This window comes from Apis florea, unplaced genomic scaffold (assembly GCF_048593485.1).
Source record: "Apis florea isolate Af1SG1 unplaced genomic scaffold, ASM4859348v1 contig_3517_pilon, whole genome shotgun sequence".
Lineage (NCBI taxonomy): Eukaryota > Metazoa > Arthropoda > Insecta > Hymenoptera > Apidae > Apis > Apis florea.
The window spans coordinates 1,305,352-1,328,189 of record NW_028256778.1 but is presented as its reverse complement, the minus strand read 5'-3'; the positions used below and the strand labels follow the sequence as shown (position 1 = coordinate 1,328,189).

Sequence of the window (22,838 nt, the reverse complement as noted above, 5' to 3'; positions counted from 1 at the left end):
TGCCGTAATTAGTCGCTAATTACACGTGTCCCACACGAAACAATGAAATATAATATAACATTACAGATTCTAAATAAATAAATATTTAATATTCAATATTTTAGACTTTACATTACATCGTTGCAACAATAATACGATTCAATATTAATAATTTTTGAGTTATTGGTAGAGGAAAAAATCACTTGTCCCTTAATAACAGTTTTCATTGATACACTTTTACAAGTGGATTTTGTTATTATTTTGATCTGAAATTCTTACACCATTATAATAATTTAAAATAATCTTTTAATAATTTTTCGCAGCAAGAAACGAAGAAGAATACTTTCATCTTCTAATCCGTCCGATAGAATATTCGATTTGCAACAATTCTAAATATAACATTCAGGGGAAAATTTACTTTCTTCCCCTCAAGAAAAGAGTATCGGCTCTTTATTAAAATTCCCTGTCTCTCGAGAGAAAAGTTTCCAACCTTTTCAATTACAAGTTGCACCTTAACGAACCCCGTCGCGAACTATTAATTAAATTGTAAACGTGCTTTGTCCATTTACAAGTGAAATTCTCGAGAACTGCTCTCGATCTTTCTTCGTTCGCTCGATCAATAAACAATAAAATCAAGCCGAGTTGGCGAAAATTGTGATCATTAATGGTGATCATCCACCGTAAATATCGATATGAAATACGAATTACATCTGCTTTTGGCAGCCGATAAAATCGAATGAATCGGATCGTTTGCATTGCATCGCGCGGCAATTGGATTACCAATTAATTATCGAGCGACGTTTTCAAAGGGCAGTCGATTCATGTCGATTGTTCCCGGGCAGAAGATACACCACCACGAAACTGCTGCTGATCGACAATTTACCTTTATCATATCTCCTGTTTATGCCCACGAAATACAAGCATAATTTGACGGCCGTTCATCCGTTCGTATCGACTCGATCACGAGTTAATTAAAGCGATACATCCCTTTCCAATTTGTCCAATCTCCAATTTTTTTTCCTTGGATCGATATTAATTCACATTGATTCATAAATCGTGAAATCGATCGGTATATTATTAAAAAATATCTCGATGATTTTTTGAAATATGGTCGAGAGTTTTGTGAAGATTTTAATCGTTGCAATCGTTGTTCATTTTAGAGTGAAATCAAACTTAGAATTGACGTAATAAATTGATGAAAATTTATTTATATATTATATATTGAGTTTGGATAAAAAAGAAAGTTAAAACTGTAGATTTGTAAATATTTAAGGATTTCGAATAATAATTTTCTGCAAGGGAGGGAATTGCTCTCGAGGAGAGGCAAATCCCTGGAAGATTAAGATTTATGAAACGCCTAGGAAACGTACATCGAAATCCAGCCAACTCCTTCATCGGTTTAACCTTTGTTTCCATGGGAAAGAGCAAACCTGTCCCCACGATGACGCGAGAACAATTTAAATCCTAGATTCGGTGTACAAGTTTGGCCTTTAGAAAACTTGGGGATTAAATTCTCTTGCTTTCTTCTTCTATATTCATAATCCTTCGTTTCGACTCGTGAAGTTTTGAGAAAGTGAATGGGACTTTTGTTAGTTACGACTTATTGAAGTGAAAGGGTTAAAATTTAATTGAAATAGCCTGTTGTATTTAAAATAATCAGGTGTTATTGGTAAAAAGCTTTTGGCCAAATGCGACATTGAAGGAAATTTATTAGAAGTAATTTTTGAGATATAAAATGTAATGGTGTATACGTGTGTCAATATATGAGAATCTTGTATGTCTTTTTGGTGCAATTACAATGAAAGGAATAATCTCTTTTTTCTTTGTGAATTCACAATAAAAAAGTTTTCACTATGTAACATTCAAAATTTCAAATTCTTTTTCTTTTATATTAATTCATATTATATAATTTTTCTAATCCACTAAATAAAAAAAATAGTTTGAACAAAAATTCTGAATGATTTCAGACAGATATTAAATAGTATAATTAATTTTTCTTTGGATAGATTCATAAACGTCATATAAAGATGACATATATTATTTAAAGGTAGTTAAACATCAAATTTTAAAAGAAAATTACACATATATACATATATATATATATTCGTATAATAGAAAAACAATCAATATTCTTTTGTGAAAATGTTTTCAACCCTTCTTAAATTTTTCTAAAATTAATCCGAAAAACAAACGTAGTGTTGTTAACAATAAAATTCAAGGAAGCAGGGGAACAGTTAAAGTTAGCATTGATATTTTAATAGAATGAGGCATGAATTCCACAATGAGCTTAATAAAGTTACAGGGAAGAATTGGCATGCAACGACGATGGTTGCGTACAGCAAAGAAGAGGAAAAGGTCGACAAAACAAGGGAAGAAGCAATTTTCCAGGTTGATGGCCTAGAAAATTGCTGTTACGTATCTGTGTCCAGTGGTACTCAATGATCTTTTTTATTTTTTTCTTCGTCCCTTGATGATGAGACAAAAAGGTTTTTCTTCAAATTTCGCCCATTAAGAATTTAAGCCATTAAAAAATTTTATTTTCTATCTTTTTTATTCGCCTTTCTCTGAGACATTTTACGAGTTTGTATGGATTTTGTATATAAACGTATAATTTGTAATTCATTCATAACTTTAAGGGAGTGATTCGAAGACACATCTCTCGTAAACTTAAATTTATTGCGGAAACCAATAACTACGTCTAGTGATTTTCCTTAGAATCGTAAAGTTATTTACAAGGAAATGGGTGCAACGATGAGTTCAACGATGAGAGCAACGAAGATAATGGGCAGCTATCATTTTGAAATGATATTTTAAAGTTTATTTATTAGAAACATCGTTGAGTATATTTCAAATTAAAAGTATTATGAATGATTATTGAAATTATATTGATAAATAAATTTAAATATTTCTTTCTGAATTTTAAGTAGTGATGAATAAAATGTTTATGTTTGTTTGTATATTGTTATAAATTGTGCTATTAATTGTGATAATAATTTTTTAAAAAATATTTATTGAAGAAATAATTGTTTGAAATTTTACATAAATTTGGATTAAGTTTTTTATTTTTATGAATATTATTTAATAAAAAAGAATAAATAAGAAATTACATTAGAAAAAATATATCTTTATTTGAAGGATAGACTTTTTAAATTTTTTGATAAATCAATAAAATTAGATGAATATTAATTTGATATAAATGTAAACACGAATTTTAAAATATGTGTGATTAATGATTTGATTGACAGGATTATATGAAAATTTTGAAATATTTAATTGTAGATATATTTCAGTTATTTTAAATTTATATTAATATTGTACAATAAAATTGTTATTATATATTTATTAAATCCATCATCCATAATAAGTTATCCACTATCATTATTTATTTATTATGTTTCCCTTAGGATTTAGATAATATTCCAGTTCTTCAAATATACACGTATTATTTACAAATTAATATTGTTTGTTAAAATCAAATAATTTGCAATTCACAAATAAATTTATTTGACTAAATTAATGATTAAAAAATCAAATAATATTTCAAATATTATTTTATTTACAATTAATATAGAATTCCAGTTAATCCAACACAGTTAGAGATATAATGTATGTTTGTATGTAAACATTTTATCTTATTTCAAATATTATTATTGATTATTATAAGTAAATTGATACAAGAATATTTTTGAGAATGCATCAATTTTTGCATTTTCATTCTATATATCATCGAATTTTTCAAATATTCCAGTACTTAGATTACCTTTTACTTATTGGATAAAAGCGTAACAAAGAGAAAATTGTCACACCTGCTCACTGTAGTTAACAAATTCCTATCCAATCCGAGTATAAATTTCACGAAAAAATCGATTCTCTTAAAATTTAAAAACAATCTTTTCGCAATTATAAAAGTATTTTAAAAAATATTTATCATAGAACGTATCCGAATATTTATGAATATGATTTGAATGTTATATAAAATTTTAATCAAAATAAAAATCTAAAATTAGTATAATAATGAAATAAATTCAAGAATATAGAAATCTTATTTTAATCTCTTTTGCAAATATATAAATATAATGATATTAAAAATATAAAAAAAAAAAAAATGCTTGAGACAAAGATAGTTTGATCCTGCTGTCATTCATTTAATCTTGAATAAACTTAAAAATATCAAAAAATCAACAATATAAATATTCATATCAACAAATCAAGAATCATTTCTTGTCCCATTGCACCTCACAATTATGGAACACTCTGTATATTCCCTAGTGCTCATTCAACATATTTGCATGCACTACTTACCAGAAAGTAGTTTCAAGTATGCTTGATCGTCTAGATGCAAATACAGGAGAAAAATATTCGAGGAATAATATTTATCCAAGACGATAGATTTAATTAATCTTATCTTGAAACGTTCAACTTGAAGGAAATTGTAAAAGGATTATCAAATAATTTGACATCACTTTGACTATCTGTAAAACAATATTCTTTTTGAATAATTAATCCTTTTTCGGATATTTTGTTAAAATAAAGTAAAACTGACTTTACTCTCTATTTGAAATAAATTAAATCACAATTATTGATTTAAATTATCTACGAAAATGTTATCTGGAAATTAGATTATCAACGGACTCATTAGAAATTCGTTTCGATAATCGAACGGGAAATGGTGGAATAATTTGTGGTATCGTTTTCAAGGTACTTTCGTGATGCAATTTACGATACTTTAACATTTGAAAGCCATGGTTATTAAGCTCAATTAATCTTGGGATTAATAGTGGACAAAGACGCGAAATTGGAACGACCGAGAAATAAATATGGATTTTCTTCGAGTTGTGAGTAGAGTGGAGTATCGTTTTCAATTAAGAGCTTATCTTTTTGCGGAAAAGATAGAAAATGAACTTACCGAGCAGAGCAATGACAATTTGATATCGAAAAGACCAGCAGCGGAGAAACAAAGACGTCTGTTCAACGAGTACAACGAAGTACGAAAACTATCCTGCGTAAGATATAATAATTAATATAATTTTTCATCACACGAAATAATGTTTTGCTTAGATACTTGCTTCGTATGGAAATTTTTGTAGTGTTCTTGCTTCCCATTCGATGAGAATGGCGCTCATAAAGTTAGCCTGGAATTAGAGATTTTGCGATCAAAAATCTTTGATAATGATGAAAAAAAAAATATAGGATACGCGTAATTTCTGAAGTTATCTATGTTGCAATAATTAATTTATTTTAATTCTTTATATTCACAAATAGAAGAAGTTATGATGAAAAAGAATGAAACAAATACTTTAGGTAAAATTGACAGAATTTTTGCAATTTTAAAAGATTTGATTATTATTCATATTAACTAAAAGAAAATGAAATTATTTTAAATATGTTAAGCTTAAATAAATAAATATGTACATAAAAAATAAAATAAATATTAGAATACAAAATATTAAAATAATATTTGTATAAATCACTTTGCGTATTATCAAAACCCATTCAGAAAGTAGAAGAAACCATGCTATTCAAGTTACTACTTTTTGTTTCATCTCAATATCTCAATCCGTTGCGGAGATATAAGGACTTGAAGCATCCATAGTGCTTAAAACAATGCAGAGTTTATGAACGGGCCTGTGAGACCCATGACCTACATTTATTTCTTGGAAATACAGGAATTTCTTCCAGGAATCGTGTCTGCACTTGCCTGGAGGTTGGGATAGGTCAGTGAGGCGACGTGCGAGCGAGAGATCCGAGTGTACGACAAAGACGAAAATAAGAAATGACTAAAAATTATCTTTTCCTTTACACGACGATATCTCGGAAACCGGAAATCGTATCGAGATAAATCAAGAAGCACTTTAAAGAGTAAGGTTTCACGTTTCTAATGATCTTTCGTTCGTTGACCGAAAATTATTATCTTCGAAGTTACGATGATTCAAAGTTTGCCTAATTTTTAATATAATTCAATCGAGTTGTAAGGAAAATTACATGATAGATATATTTATTTATAGAAAAATAACTTGTAATATTACTTACAATGATCTTATTAATAATACGTTACATTAATTTGAAAGTTATTCTTAATTCTTTTCTCGAAATATTTCAATTGGATTTTAGAAGAATGGTGTATGTTTCATAGAATTATGTTGTATGTTTAAAAGAAATCAATATTACCTCGTTTATCGTATAATCGCAAGCGATATGAAGGGCCAAAAGCTGGGTTATAAATCCGATCAGCCAACACCACATGTTGAATATGAGAGGCCAAGCAATGTTGGTCCAGGGTGTCAAGATGACCCAATCGATGATGAAGTACAAATTGCTGACGCTGTGTATACTCAAATTTCCAAGCCAGAACAATAGCGACCACGAGTAAAGAGACCCTAGTGTCTCGCTAGATAGCATCAAATCGTTGTGTAAATCTTGGATTGTCTTGCTCGAATAAACAAGAATATTTTTATTAGTTGTTTCGTTTTTTTTTACAATATGGATGGGATCAAGTTCAATCTGTCGAAAAATTTATTTTTTAATAAAATTCAAATGCTATTAGCAGAGTATATGTAATAATTTATAATAAAAATACAATTAAATCTAAAGAATAACTAAGAAATATGAAGAATTTTTAAGATATTCATTCAAATTTCGAACCTACTTGATCAATATTTAATTTTTAAAATTCTTTAAATCTATCGTTTTCGAATTTAAAAGTATGACTTCTTTCTTCCCATAAATACCTATAAAATATTTTAAAAATTTACTCTATCCATGTTCAAATCCGCGATTGATCCCATCAATATATGATAGAAGGCTAAACACAATTTAAATTAACTACATATAAATACGCTACCTGTCTGCTGATGTTGCTACTTTTATATCCAACTTTGGGGGGTAAATTCTCTTTCGCGATTTGATTGAGCTGATGGAAACGGAGGCCGAGAAAGCTCACCATTCCGAAAAATTTGTACACAGCTGTCGCAGTGCCGATGTAAGGACACATGTAACTCACGTTGAACGTCCACGTCTCTTCGAAAGCAAACATCCCACTCTGATTAACGGCCGTCCAAGTAACGATCTGACTCGCCAAAAGTATCCAAATCGCGATCTTGACCTTGGTCTCTTTTCGCGGATACCCTAATTGGCTCAGCCTCTCGTCGAAATCTTGCTGGGCGTTCCAAATTCGGCTGAACCTTTTCCTCGTGAATATAGTGGAAATTATATCGTACATAGCCACCAGGTAATTGACGGTTACCTACGGTAACGTAACGTTAACACCGTGGAAACGATAAATTGCCTTAAGAGCCTTACCTTGGTCGTTTCCACCACGCTGAGAATCGCTTTGTCCCTCCTTATGCCGAGGAATCTTTTGTACACGATGTATATGATGTGGCAATAAACACCAATAAAGGCGAACGAGAATAGGAGGCAGGCGTTCGAGGGTGTTATCTCGTCACCTGTGAAATCGTAGGGCGCCAAACCGAACACTTTCATTATGCACACCACGGGGTAAATAGCCGAGTACAAGAGCGAGTCGGGGCCGTGATATTTTCTCGTGTGCTCTTTTCTCGCCAGTGCTACTTCCGCGAAAGTGGCTTCAACGTCGAACGGTTTCAACCGCGGCTCTGTTAATGGAAGAACCTTTTTACCCGGGTAACGCGCCAATTCTTTTCGGATGGATTTCATCATTTTTTGTTAATAGGTCGTGCCGCGGAAATATTCATCTGTAAAAAGGAAAAAGAGATAAGTTTCGGGAGAAAATTTTGGAGGAAATGTTGTTCGGAGATGTTGCTTTTTATCGTTTGTACGATGTGGCTGGAACGAAATTTTTTGATCGAGTGGACAATAAAAATGGACAGAGAAGAATTGGAGTTTGAAATAGGTAAAATTTTAAAACATTGTGTTCTTTGTGAATCTTTATTCTGACTCTTTTGAGAAAGTTAGATGAATTTAGAAAGTTAAATTAAGAATTTTTTATAATTATATTTCGAATAAAATAATGATCAGATGATTGAATACGTAAGAAATTCGATTCTTACGATATTATTTTGTAAATAAGTTAGAGTAGTTTTGAAAAGTTAGAATTTTAACGTTAGAAGACTTTTTGTAACTTTTAAAATTATGTAACTGAAGTACAAGTGTGCACGATCAACTCGATCATTCTGAAAATAACAAAAATATAAATAGTAAGAAAAAGGAAAAAGAATAATTTAATACATGTATCAATTACTACAGAATTGAAAGTTCATTTCAATCTTATTGAACCATCGATAAATCACAGATATAAAATGAATTAGTTTTGTTTTAGCCAACTATTGTTCATTGTTTTTCAAGAATCAGATAATATTGATTCAAAAGATCAGCAAAATTATAAACTAATATAACAAAAAGGGGAAATTTTTAACTGATACACAAATTCTTGGAATTCTAAAAGTTCTATTTTTATGTTTTAATTAGACTGTTAAATAAAAATTCATTGAATAAAAATAAATTCATATCATCACAATTTCCTTATATAAATTATATTTATTATTTCCAAGAATCTCATATTACAGTATTTATAAAAAAAATGTTTAATTCAAACGAAACTTTTTCAATTTCTTTTTAAAAAATTTCCAGATTTTACACAGTTCTTTGAACGAATAGCGATAAATAATTACGATAAAAACATCCATAAATTAAAACAAATATTTTAGCAACGTAAGACAAGGAAATAAATCGTCAAATTCATAATTTACGAATACAAATAAATTATTCGTATTATCGTGAAAAATTCGATGGATGCAAAATCATTTGGACTACCTGATAACGCAAAGCTGGCTCTTCGGAATTTAACTATTCCTTGACGAGGATCCACTTAAACTTTGAAGAGGAATTGCGGTGCACGATCATTCTCAGTGAGCCGATAAACGGTCGAACGTTTCCGAGCAACCGTATAAATAACAGGGAAAACAGAGTTTCCTATCGGCCGTGATAAAACAAGAATTAATGCCGTTTGTCCAAACAGTCATATATGAACGTAGATTTGCAGCTGACTGTGCGATCAGGAAGCGTCCTCCTTCCAATCATCGTTGAATTATGAATAATTGAACGGCCAAAGTAGAATAACAAAACGCATAAAGCGGATTTACCTTCTTATCGAACAATACTGATGCATTTGTTATTTTTTTTTTTCAGGAAATTCCTGTAAATCACGAACTTTTATTGATTTCTCGTTCATATAATGGCTATTAGAGTATGATGGATCATCAATTTAGTTTGACAAAAATCTATTTTCATGATTATTGTGATGAGTTATTATATAAAAAATTTAATACGATGGAAAATGTTTATTAAAATTTATTAATGCTTCATCAATGATGAAATGTGTTCCATAAAATGGCACAAATTTTTTAACAATATTTATCGTTATTTATATCTTTATTTATTGCATTTGTTATATTTTATTCTTGTTATATTACTAACACTTTGGTATAATATATTTAAGAGTTTTTATATAAATATCTATTATTTTCCATCTAATGAATCTTTGATCTATGATACTTATGATTCCTCCAAAATTGTCCGTTCCATGAATTTGTGATATTCGTTTTCGTCAAATCTTCATATCTTCAAACATTGTTAGCTCGACCTAGAAAATGTTATTTTTTTAATAATTCCATACAAAAGATTTAAAAGCGAATTTTAGTTTTCAGTATGTCAAACTTTGAGAGTTCATATCTTGATAATAACTTATATTTAAAAGATATATGTGATTAATTTTTACAAGTTCAAGGTTATCACAAAATCTAAGTATCTAACATTTATCATTCTTAATATCGTATAATTTTGAAATATTTTTTCATACTTTCCATTGTTTTGAAATATTAAAAGAAGAACACTTTCTAATATATAGTTATATATAACAGATAGTTCATCTAACTTTTATATTTTTGAAAAAGATTAAAATAATATATCTTGTATACAGAATTGTATTGGATGTACAAAATAATTGTATGATGGTCCACTAAACTTTGTTTAGAACATGTATTTATTCTTAATAATATTAAAAAATATTTTAGATAAAAGTGATCTTGAATGATTTCAAGATAAATATAATCCTGATGTAATTAATTTTTTCATAAATATCATATAAAAGTGATCATTTATTTCTAAATGAAATTATATATTTAATTATATATTTAATACATTAATAAATATGGCTCGTTATTTTTTATTTTAAAAAAATATTAAGTTTTTAGTCGAAAAATAATTTAAAGCATATTTTAACTTGAATTTTATAAAACTTTATGTACGAAAAACAAGAAAAATATGAATTGATGAGCATCGTTTCGCATTTTCCTTATTTTTCGTATAATAAATTTTATAAAATTCAAGATAAAATATCTTGCAAACTAATGATTTTTCGACATAAATATTTCATAAAAATAAACCTTAAAAGTTCTTAAAAAGCATCAGTGATCTTTATATGATTTCTATATCGACTTAAAAAATTAATTGTATAAAATATTCAAAATATTTTTTCTTCAAAAACATTTATGTTTTATTCGAAACATTTTTTAATATCATCAAAAACAAACAAGCTATTCCAAATAATAAATAAAAATTAAATGGACTACTTTATATATTATTTTTATAAAAAAAAAATATATTAATTTCATGTAATTAAATAAGAATATTAATATTATTCTTATTTGATTTAAATGATAGATTAAATGATAAATAATAATCTAATTCTTCAAATTTTATTCAATAGGATTAGCAATCTATCACATTGTGGGCCGAGAAATGATAATGCAATATCACTTGCGTCATCGAAATCCAAAATATAAGTTAAACGATACGCGTCTCTATTCTAAACGTCTAGAATTCTAAACAATTAACTGTGCATTCGTGAATATCTTTTGTCGTTTATTTCATACTATGAAAAAATAATCGTTCGTTATGATAATATTTGTCAACGAGTTAACGACTTTATTTACCTTTTCGTTACCTTCTGATCGAGTTAAAAATGCGACAATCAAATCAATTTATGAAGAATTCACTTTTCCACAAAAATCTATCTATTCTGATTCATTTTGAACGATGATGCTCGATCATTAGTGGAATCTGTCCTGTCCGAATGTTGCTAATGGCGTGAGAATACGAAATCCATTAATCAGATTTTCTCCATCGACTGATGAAGCTTTCACACGTATTGTAACGTGTCTGCTTTCTCTAATCGCATTATCTCATGAGTTAGCCATGCGTGAAATAGATTTTAGCTCTAAATATACAACAAATTCGCTTAAAATTAATGGTAAACTGATTAATTGAACGTAATGATCTATGTATTCTGGTCGCTAGTAAAAGCGCAGGTGCATCTAAATTGTAACGATAAATCGCATTCGACTCTTTAAAGATAATACAATCGATCGCGAAAAGCGGAGCAGAAGGTGAAGAAGAAATGCCGAGAACGATAAAGAACGAAAAATATGAGAAAGCGGAGTACTAGATGAAAATTTACGATATAAAGTGTCTCGTCGGGACGACGCCCCGGAGAAATGCAATTTAACTCGGTGTACAAAATGAATGATATTCATCGAGCGGTCAATGCACAAGCCTGACTATGCATATCCAGGAAAATAAAAGCTCTTTGTATCCCATTTTCCTGGAAAATTGCTTTCACATGAAGCTATGAGCTAAATTTTTTGCATAAATGTCACACTTTGATCATTCGTCATTGAAGCTGACTTTGATAAATATTTAGAATGAGAATCACTTCTTGATTTTGATTGCTTTGAAAACGAGATTTTATTTTATTTAATGCAAATTTAAATTGTTTGTATATTATTATATTACTACCATTTGATTCTAATTTTCGAATATTCAGCAAAAATATTTTTAATATTACATATCGTATTAACATAAAAGTTTCAAATAAATAAATCTTAAACTCAATATCAAATCTGAATTCAAATTCTAAAAAAATGTATATGAGAAAGAAAAATGAATCAGAATGAAAGATTAAATTTTTTTAAGAGAATTCCTATTACAAGAGTTCGAATAAATTGTTCATATTTCGATCTTTGTAATGATTTCCAAACTCATTCTTATCCATTTTTTTTTCTATATTTTTTACATTTTATAATTTATTATAAATATATAATTATTATAATTTATTTAATTCGTTAAGAATCAATTAATAAAACAATGCAATTTTTATAAATATTATTACTTACCAAGAGGAATGTAGAAATAAATATAATTTGAACAAAATTTTTTGATAAAGACTTTTCGTAATAAAATTTTGATGATTTTTAGAATGTTTCTAGTGTATCAAGTTCTTGATATAAATAAATATTATAGAAGAATCTAATACACAAATTCTTATTTCAAATTATTCTAACTTTCTTCATCGAATCTGTAATTATTGCCGACTTTATAAAGTAATAACTTTTCTTTTAGAAAATTGCGCAAGAAATAAGGAATTAATAATTAAAAACGATGCTTTAAGTTTCCAATCGGTGGACTACTCTGAAAATAGTTCCAAGTAATCGCATAATCGAGAAACGATATGCGTTCGATAATCGAAAATTGACAGTGAATCCAGCAACTATGTCCAATTAAAAAATAATGTTAGTCTTTTTATGTAAAATCATTAATTATCATCGATGTTTTTAAATGTCACAAACAAAATAAGCTCGAAAATGACTATGAAGATAATAAAAGAGAAATTATTTGAATGGGCTTGTAGAGAACACGCAATGAATAATTGTTTCGACAAGCATCTGCTACGAGAAAAGGCTCTCGAACTGACAAAAAAATATGGTGTCAATGGTACTTTATTCTTTTGATAATATTTTATTTTATACATAAAAAAGTAATAATTAATTCATATATATAGAAGATAAAAATTTCATTTTATAAATATAATAATTTAGAAATTTATTAATTTGGAAATTATGTATTTACTATTATATATTTACGTTTACGAAAAAATTCTTACATAATAATTTTATATAATTATTTAAGATTATTGAATAATAACTGTTATAATGATCAGAAATCAAAATCAGGTAAAGCTATGCAGAAATAGAATATAATAATAAATGACTTCTATAACAATGTGTATTAACCTAAAAAGGAAACATTCTACTCTACCATACAATAATGTGAAGTTATACGTATATAATATTTTTGACTATTGGTATCATTTTAGTATTAGTAATCAATTTAGTAACTTTTATTCAAAAAATTTTATTTATAACTAAATCGAATAATCTCGATTAATTGCAATTAGATATATTTAACGATTAATGATTTGAATGATAAATAGTTTATTTAAAATTTTAGGTAATAAATTTTTTTTAGCATTCAACTGTGCTTTTGATATGTAGATATATATTTCAATTATGCTTGTTATTATACATTCATATATATATATATATATATATATATATATATATACATACATTCATATACAATAATAACTATGATATGCATTGTTTATCATGTTTATTTTAAATTATTATTAATTGTTTAATTTGAATTACTTAACGTATTATTTTCATTCCTATTATTTTTGATCTCACTATATATATGCAAATATAGCTAAATTGAAAAAGATAAAATCCAAATCTTTATTATTTTATATTCAATATTTATTGTATACAATATATATGATACATTATAATGATAATGTATAATGATATATTTATGAATTAGAATTTATTTTTTAAAGGATAAATTCTAAAGAACAAATACAAAAATTAGTATACAAAATCCTTAATTGTTAAGTTATAAGCAATTTAAATTTGCATTAAATAAAATGAGATGAAGAGAAAAAGTTGTTTCATTCTATTTCTATTTTGCATAAACTTCAAACTTATAATTTAATAAGCTTTCATTAATTTCTATACTAATTTTTATGTTTTTCGTCTAAAATTTTTTAAAAATGTTTTACGAATATATTAATATCTTGTATACATATATTCAAACAAAATAACTTAATTATGTGAAATATCTCGCTTATTTTTAATAATACTAAAAAATGCCTTAAATAATTTCGAGAGGTGCATATTTCTAGTTTTATCATTTTTTCTATTGACTAATACGCATAGGTTATATAAAAAGGTTATATTTCACTGATACTTTTTAAAATGAAATCATACAATTTTTAATGCACTAACCGATGCAACTTGTTTATTTGTTTACAAAAATATTTGTTACAAAAGAATATTAAATTATTTATATAAAAAAAATCATTAATTTAGAGAAAAAATTAATTTATAAATTTTATAAAATTCAACTCAAAATATTTTTTAAACTAATGTTTTTTCCACATAAATAGTTCAATTCTATGTAAAACAACTTATATATTTATAATATAAAATATTCTTCAATATTGTCAAAAACATATGAAATATATAATCCAAATATTACCAGATATAATTAAATTATTTTGTTTATCCTGTTTATAATTTATATTATATTTATATTACTGTATAATATACGTATAGGTTTCAGATGCTCGGATAAATGGTTAAATAATTTTTTAAACGATCATGGTTTTTCTATCGATTTGACGAATGTAATATTTGCCGATTATCGCAAATGGATCGATCTAATGAGATCGACGATAATCAAGTACAGACACAAGGATTTTTTTCATGCGGATGAATTGACCATGTATTCGGATGTATTTCCTTCGGAAATTTATAACGACGCTAAAAATCCAAACTCGGACAATACGCCGAGAAATAAAATTATTATTTTAATGAGTTGTAACTCAACGGGGACGATGAAATTGCCACTCTTGATCTGTGGACCGTATCCATCCAAAGTAACAATAAAAGAGCACGTTTACTGTCACAACAAAAATTCTCATATTGGAAACGAATTGTTCAGAAATTGGTTGTCGAATGTGAATGATTATATGATAAAGTGTAATCGAAAGATTTTGCTATTTCTACAACGAAACAGGATGCGTGCGCTCAAGGATTTTGTGGCGAGCAATGTACAGCTCGTTTACTTTCCTGAAAATTTCCCGTCGTTTTTACGACCATTGCGGAGAGACGTTTTTCATTACGTCAAAATGGTTTTCAGGCGAAGGTAAGTCTTAAGAGGAAAGTCTTTTTGAAAATTCCGAAAGAGATTCTCCAAATATTTCTATGTGCGATTTTGGAAAAATTTTTTAATATTCGATGGAAATACGTATTTAAAGGTAGAAATATGACATGTTAATTTCACATAGAATCACATGCTATAACATTGCATATAATTAACATTGCACTATAATCAATATAGCTCTTTATTTTCTACAAAAAAAAATATTAAATTATTTATGCTGAAAAATCAGTTTAGAAAAATCTAATTTAAAAGATCTTATAACTTGTATTTATATAATTAAAATAGATTATATAAATAATTCTTCTATTTTTTGAATTCAAGTGGTAAAATTCTGAAACAATATGATAAACTGATGTGAATAAATATAATTATAATTTTTTTTTCAAAATTTTTTTTCATAAATTTTAATTAATTTAAATGATTTCTTTTTTAATGACATATATTTATCTTAAATTTCTTCTTTGTTTATATTAGTAATATAATTGTTTATATTTGTAATATTTGTAATAATATTTGTAAAATGTTTGTTAAAGATATGCAGAACGATTGAAGGAATATACGGAATGGAATCTTCATGATATTTTGACGTCTTTGATCGAAGCATGGGAAACGATACCACGAGAGTTTATCATCTTTAGCTTTCAAAGAACACGTTTTAGAACTGATGATTGCTTTCTACAAATTAATTGTGATTGTTGGGATAATTTGAAAATGGGCATATCATTTAAAAAATTTGTGATATTCGATGACAATCTTTTGGACGAAGAAATATCACACGAAAAAAACAATTATAATCTTCGTAATCGTAAAAACATAATAGAAATTAACAAAAATAACTCAAGTTCTATTTTGAAGATTACAAAAAATGATGAAAATACGATGATTCAAAAACTATCAAATAAAATCATCAAAAAATATCAATCAATGCCTTCAGAGGTAAGAAATTATACGGATCAAAAAAACTGTCCTGTAATGACGAATCATGAAAAAGAATGGAATGATCATATAAAAAGTAAAAAATTAAAAAAAAATCTAATCGATATGAATATTAAACAGAGAAAATCTCGAAAGAGAACTTACGACGAGGCTCAATTTGTTAAGAAGGAACGGAATAGAAATCGATATGCGATCCGACAGGAAAATATTAAAAATAACTTTGTACCGAAAGATTCCAACATTGCTTCTTCAATGTTGAGAAGAAAGAAATTCCAAAAGGAAATAACTCAAAGACAAAAGCCAGAAGTGAATGAGATCCAAGAATCTCATCAAAAAGTTATAGACAAAGCTTTGACTTTATTGTCAACTAAAAAAGTTAATTATTTAAATCTAATTGATAGTATTAATAATAATACTGATGAAGAAACTATAAAGAGCAATAACAATTTATCACAATTTCAATTTTTGAATAATAAACAAAATAATACAGAATCGGAATGTGCGAATAAAATAATTACAAATTTTTCCAATAATTTTTTAAACAATTTTAATCAACCATCAACATCAACGAATAATTGGAACCTTTTATCTCAAGAAATCGCTGAAGAAATTGCTTCTAATGAAATAATTAACAATAAAAAACAAGTTTTCGAAATATCATTTGTTAATGCATCTGAATCACAGAAAGAAAATCATGATAAAAGCCAAAATTTGAATTTACCCATAAATAACAGTGCTTTGAAAATTATGAATTTCTCTACAAAGAAACAACAAAATTCTTTGGATCTAAATAATCCTGTAGATTCTGAAACAGATGAACCAAGAACAAAGAAATCGAGAACAGATTACAACTGGTACAAACAATTCGAAACTACTTTTGTCTTTGGTTCTCCAAATATAAATTATCCAGGCATGCAACGAAATAAAAAAGATATCATTGAATCATGTATTTTTAGTATAAAACCGTCTGTTTCTCCGAAAGATTAAAATTATTCATATTCATATTCTCTTAAATCATAAATTTTGTAAATTCCATTTCATTATTTTTTATACTAATTAATAGTAAAAAAATAAAATATTTAAAAAAGCAATATTGTAAAAAATTGATCTAATCATAAATAAAAATTACTTTCAAAAAGAAAAATATGTTTGAAATATTATTATTTATAAAAATATAATTTTGTCAATATTTGATATGATATCTAATAATAAAATGAAATTTATATTATATCAATAATTCTTATCAATATTGCTATTACAAAAATGAAATATCAAAGCTGATACAAAGTTATCTAATATATATAAAAAAAAACAATTTTTTTCACTTCAAATTAATTAATATTTCTGTACAAATAAATAGTAATAATCATATATCTCATTCTAATAATAAATTATAATTAGTTATATCAATATAAACTTCTAAATCAAAAGATATCAGGTATTGTTCAATTATATCATAGTGAAACAAAATTCGTTTCACTAAATTATATATTGTCTTGAAAAATCAGTTATGTCTATATCTGTTTATATTGTATTAAATAATATTTAAGAAACTTATTTTACAATATATATTTTAATTGCAATACATTTATAATACATGCATAATTTCTAATATATATATTCTAATATATACATACATAATTTCTAATATATATATTAGATCTCTCTGTATTACAAATTAGAAAAATCGTTGTTTCAATTTTTAAAAATATTAATATTATGTTAATGAATACTGATACAAAAACCATTAACTATTGAAAAATAATAAAACAAGAATAAAGTTTATTCTATATGTGTTATTTCAAAGATTTTTTTTAAAAATTCAGTTAGTGATTTATTCTTTTTACATATGCTTGATTAAAACAAATAATATACATGATCAATTATTTATTAATTATTTATTAATTATTTATTAATTAATTACAATACTAAGAATACTCTAATATATTACTATATTTTATGTTAAACAATAAATTTTCTATATTAAAACTTGATGAATTCTATATTAAAACATGATAAAAGAAATAAATAAAACAATTTATTCTTTAATAATTACATTTTATTAAATTAAATTTATTATATATTAATATAGTAAATCTAAAAAAATTATATATACTTATATAATATAATGGAACAAAATTCGTGCTTACAGACATATATAAAATGATGAAATAAAAAAATTTTAAAAATAAATAAAAATAAACCACTTCATTAAATGAAAAAAAAGTTCTAATAATCATAAATTGAAAAATTATTTATTAATATAAACATATTAATTTTTTTTCTATATATGTATTTTTATTTATATAGATTTCTGTTTTATACTTTTAATAAATTTTGTATATAAAATTCTAAATCCCAATCTAATCACTATAAAATATTTTGTAATATTAAGCAATATATCTAATAATAGGTTTTAAATCATTTTGAATATAATTAAAAATCTAGATCTTTTGGAAATCTGAAAATCTTTGAGATTTTAAGCTTCTTGAAAATTTCAAATTATTTCGAAGTTGAAATTCAAACATTTAATACATTTTCATTGAATATTTCATTCTCAAGATATAGATATTTATATTTTTATGAAACATTATATTTAAAAAAAATATATTTTTTTAGAAAAACTATATTTGTGTGATAATAACAAAATTATTATATGAAAATATATTTAGCAATCATTTTATCATAGTTGCTAAATATGATAAGATAATTAATTTAAAATATAAAGATATATATAGACTTATCTCATATTTGATTCTATTATCTGAAAGTTATTATTAATATTAATTAATTTATTAATATTATATATTAATTTCAGATTCATATAGTTTTCCTATAGGCAAATGTTTAATATTTTTTATAATATCTATTACCTTTTCTAATATTTGAGAATGTATTAGTGATTTATCATCATCTGCATTAATTACATACCATGTTTTGTCTATTAATTTTTCATAATTAGAAGCAACAAGTTCTTGAAATTCAACATTTTCAAAACGTTCATCTCCCCAATTACTACGTAAACTTTGAGATTTTTTGGAAATTGAAAGATAAATAACTAGATCTGGAGAAGGCAATCCACTATCAGGTTCTCTGCACCAATTTAAATTTTTGCCAGTTGTAGCTGCTGTATAAGCAGCACCAGAAGCAGCATATCTATATTAGATTTAAAACTTTAATATTTTAATATTTTTTTGTAAAAAGATTATGACACAAGATTCGTTAATTACTTGCCTATCAATAATAAGAGTAGTTCCTTTTTGTAAAGTTTTCAAAATTTCATCTTTGCATTCCCATCGATTTGCAGAAAACAACAAATGTATTGTTTCAGAAGGAAGTTCTATTTTTTTAGTCAAAAAATTATTTATTATTTCTCCAATTGCAGTTGTTCTATCTATAAACAACATTAAATTGAATAATGATTAATTTTATCAATTATCATTTCATTCAAGATTATATATAATAAACAAAAATTAACATTTCAACAATTACTAATATATTATATTATATTTATATTTTAAAAATTATTAAAAAAATTTATATTTACTAGGAAAGCTATATAATTCAACAGGAATATTACGATTATTTAAAGCAGTTATTAACATTTTTGCCTGAGTAGATTTTCCTGCTCTATCACATCCTTCTAAAACTATTAAAGCACCACGTCTTATTGACATTTTTTAAAAAAATTTTAACAAAATCTTTTATTTAATAATTAAAAATATAAGCATTAAGTATTCCCTTCGTATACATTCGTATACATTCGTACATCATATAGTAGATTTTCCTGTTTTATCACATCTTTCTAAAACTACTAAAATATCACGTTTTATTGACATTTTTTAAAAAAATTTTAATAAAATTTTTTATTTAATTATTAAAAATATAAGCATTATATTTAATATTTCCTTCATACATGTACATATAATTATCAAAATGAAATAAAATATGATCAATTATCTTATATGTATTACAGTGGTTTCCAACCTTTATGTTACTACACCTTTCTAAAAAAAATTTTTTTTCCGTGCTCTCTATCTTTCAATAGATATAATAATATAGTCACGTTTTAAATAATAATAATAATAATAATAATAATAATAATAATAATAATAATAATAACTTTATTACAAAAAATACTGAAAACTATAATTAAGAATAATAATATGGTTTTACTGTAATATGAATATGCATATTTATTTTTATATTAAATTACTAATTAAACTACATCTAATGTATCAAAATTTAATGTTTATTGGCATAAAGTTTATCAATCTTAAATAATGTGAAGAGTATCACTCGTAACTCTTTTTCGATTATTAACCTGGTTCGATATTTGATTTTCGTTGCAGCTAGTGATGAAAAGCCATTTCGCATAAATAAAATAAAAATAAACATTACTTCATTGAATTTATATTATTATGTTACTATACTTGTATGTACTAATATGAAGTTTATTTATTTATAGATATTATGGTATGAACATTAATTTTTTATTAAAGTCTCTTCTGGCAAGTTCGCCTTGTCGTGTCAGGTTGAAAACCGCGGATGGATTATGAATATGATCGTTATCTTTGTAAATTATTATCAATTATTATCTAAATTATTTTCATTACATTACAAAAAAAACTTATTTGACGAATTTAAACTCATTTTTTACTTTCAAAATTATTTCTTATAGGTGATTCTCTTAGGTTTTATAAGTCGTTAATATTGATTAAAACAATATTTTAATACTATAAAATAATATTATAAACTTATAAATTAACTTATAATAAGTTAAAATTTTATTAAAATAAATAACTATACATATAATAACTATGTGTATGCTTATTTTATTATGTCTATTCAATATACAATCCAATCCTAATTGATCTGTTGTCAAGAATATTAAGAAAAAAAAATTTTAAAAAACATATAAATGTATAAGCGTAATAAAAATTATTTAAAAAAAATAAACAATAAATAATAAAAATTAAAAATAAAATAATTTTAATGAAAATGAATATATATTTCACGATAAGAAAAACAAAGATTAAGATTCATAAGTTGTATTATTCTTTATTATAATAGCAATAATAATAGAGATAATAGTAATAGTAATATACAGTATACATTTTTCATTATCCGTATTTCCCATAAACATACATCGACATTTGAATTGTAAAGTGCATTAAAGATATCATAATATGTTACATTAAGCCAGAATCGCATCATTTATAAACCATTCTATACATACATTACGCACAATTCATTTAATACTTCTGTTCAACTTTAACGTTTTTATATTAAAATTTTATTTTGACATTTATTTTACTGCGAGTATATCACGTAGGGAGCATTTGAGCAGATCGAATTAAATAATGAAATAAAAAATCAATTTTTGATTATTATCTATTGATAATCTATTAATAAAATATCATTATTGAAACTTACGATAAATAAATAAAAATCGATTGAATTTAGATACTATTTGAAATTTTAGATCGATTAAATTTAAATATTATCTAAAATCTTAAGATCAACCAAATTTAGATAAATTAAAGTCTTATTAATTTCGCAAAATGTATTGTAATAATCATAACAAAAATAGATAACCCTGCTCAACGAAATCAAGATAGTTAAGTTAAAAGCAATTCAAGATTAAATTTGAATAGAAGATAATTTTTTAACAATAACGTAACCACAACACATATTTTGTATCTTAATGCCATTTTTCACAAAAAGAATTATTCTGATTTTGATATTGCCTTTTAAACTAGAATATAATCATGAATTTCTTCAATTTTGTTTAATGGCATCTACATAAAAAAGATAATTTGACAAATAGTTCTATTTAAAATATGTATTAATATGCAAATTTGTTATATTTTTCGAAGAGACTTATGCTTATATATTTACAAATCATAAATTTCAATATATATCTATATATATGTATATACATATAACATACACAAAGATGCGATTCAATAATAATATGCTACAATTTATGCATAATATATATGTCTTGAGAGTATATTTGTCATGAATATAAAATCGGATAATCTAATATATTTTACAAGACTCGACAAAACCAGCTTTACTCCAATTGTGATTAATGGCGGAAAAGAACATTATCTCACACAAATATAATAGAATTATTTTCCTTCGAACAATTTCAAGATTGTTCGTTTTATGGAAATTACGGACACTAACAGAATAAAGTCTTTTCCTTTTCTTTCTTCGCGAACGGATGCGTGTTATACATATTTTGAATACATTCGTTTAATTATATCCGCTACTGTCTTCTTGCTTTCGATCATTTTTTTATCACAAAACGCTGGACGATAAATAATGAAAAACCAATCTATAAGGCTTACTCTACGTTTGTACATTGCGTGAATGTTATTCTTCGTTCAAGTTGCCATATTTGCCAGTATCTCTTGGCTCGTATCTAAGAATTTCCCTCGGTAATAGATAGTGAAAAATATAATATGGAATATGTATCATCAAAAGCGATCACCGAGAGGAACATAGATTATCGGAATAATCGTATTACGCTCGTAAAAAGAAAAACGCGAAATAACATCTTTATATAGAAGCGTATTTGCTCGTTTGCAAAATATTTTCTCTTCCACTTGAGCACATTAAACTTTTTATGGCATACAATTTGATAATTAGAGATTGAAACATTCTGACAGCACCAACGTTCTTGAGGGAAAAACGAACTATGCATTTTCTTTAAAGAGAAAAAGCTTATGGTTCGTATGGACGCTGCGATCTACAAGTCAGCATATATCTACAAGCATAAGCAAGTTGAAGAATAATAATGCAACTTGCGATTA

General features: G+C 25.5%; 3 protein-coding genes across 5 annotated transcripts; 1 reads left to right on the top strand and 2 right to left on the bottom strand.

Annotated features, from left to right (window-relative positions):
• Positions 1–3,512: 3,512 nt before the first annotated feature.
• On the bottom strand, positions 3,513–9,552 carry LOC100863947 (uncharacterized). The gene is made up of 9 exons (XM_031920044.2): positions 9,433–9,552; positions 9,099–9,151; positions 8,770–9,025; positions 7,279–7,691; positions 6,821–7,222; positions 6,148–6,405; positions 5,046–5,111; positions 4,886–4,978; positions 3,513–4,451 (listed from the first exon to the last, which is right to left on the bottom strand). Exons 4-9 carry the CDS (start codon positions 7,654–7,656, stop codon positions 4,395–4,397), a joined length of 1,254 nt encoding a protein of 417 aa, XP_031775904.1. The 5' UTR covers positions 7,657–7,691; positions 8,770–9,025; positions 9,099–9,151; positions 9,433–9,552; the 3' UTR covers positions 3,513–4,394.
• Positions 9,282–20,569, bottom strand: LOC100864176 (thymidylate kinase). Of its 3 annotated transcripts, XM_086913861.1 has the most exons (4): positions 19,562–20,023; positions 19,249–19,408; positions 18,946–19,170; positions 9,282–9,598 (listed from the first exon to the last, which is right to left on the bottom strand). In XM_086913861.1, the coding sequence occupies exons 1-4, from the start codon at positions 19,689–19,691 to the stop codon at positions 9,589–9,591; spliced, it is 525 nt and encodes a 174-aa protein (XP_086769987.1). In that variant the 5' UTR covers positions 19,692–20,023; the 3' UTR covers positions 9,282–9,588. The 3 variants fall into 3 exon arrangements, with proteins under 3 accessions (XP_086769987.1, XP_003698904.1, XP_086769986.1); XM_003698856.4 differs by lacking the exon at positions 9,282–9,598 and having other exon boundaries at positions 18,052–19,170; positions 19,562–20,569; XM_086913860.1 differs by lacking the exon at positions 9,282–9,598 and having other exon boundaries at positions 18,052–19,170; positions 19,595–20,010.
• Positions 12,524–17,158, top strand: LOC100864061 (uncharacterized). Its single transcript, XM_012493818.3, has 3 exons — positions 12,524–12,786; positions 14,469–15,060; positions 15,612–17,158. Exons 1-3 carry the CDS (start codon positions 12,621–12,623, stop codon positions 16,999–17,001), a joined length of 2,148 nt encoding a protein of 715 aa, XP_012349272.2. The 5' UTR covers positions 12,524–12,620; the 3' UTR covers positions 17,002–17,158.
• Positions 20,570–22,838: the final 2,269 nt, after the last annotated feature.

Bases quoted from the DNA above. Each gene is read 5' to 3' on its own strand.
- LOC100863947 (XM_031920044.2), bottom strand. From the start codon at position 7,656: ATGATGAAATCCATCCGAAAAGAATTGGCGCGTTACCCGGGTAAAAAG. The intron at 7,223-7,278 runs GTAAGGCTCTTA...ACGTTACCGTAG, and splicing joins GCGTGGTGGAAACGACCAAG to GTAACCGTCAATTACCTGGT. The intron at 6,406-6,820 runs GTAGCGTATTTA...TATTCGAGCAAG, and splicing joins GTAGCAACATCAGCAGACAG to ACAATCCAAGATTTACACAA.
- LOC100864176 (XM_003698856.4), bottom strand. From the start codon at position 19,691: ATGTCAATAAGACGTGGTGCTTTAATAGTTTTAGAAGGATGTGATAGA. The intron at 19,409-19,561 runs GTAAATATAAAT...TGTTGTTTATAG, and splicing joins TGAATTATATAGCTTTCCTA to ATAGAACAACTGCAATTGGA. The intron at 19,171-19,248 runs GCAAGTAATTAA...AATCTAATATAG, and splicing joins ACTACTCTTATTATTGATAG to ATATGCTGCTTCTGGTGCTG.
- LOC100864061 (XM_012493818.3), top strand. From the start codon at position 12,621: ATGTTTTTAAATGTCACAAACAAAATAAGCTCGAAAATGACTATGAAG. The intron at 12,787-14,468 runs GTACTTTATTCT...ATATACGTATAG, and splicing joins AAAAAAATATGGTGTCAATG to GTTTCAGATGCTCGGATAAA. The intron at 15,061-15,611 runs GTAAGTCTTAAG...TGTTTGTTAAAG, and splicing joins AAAATGGTTTTCAGGCGAAG to ATATGCAGAACGATTGAAGG.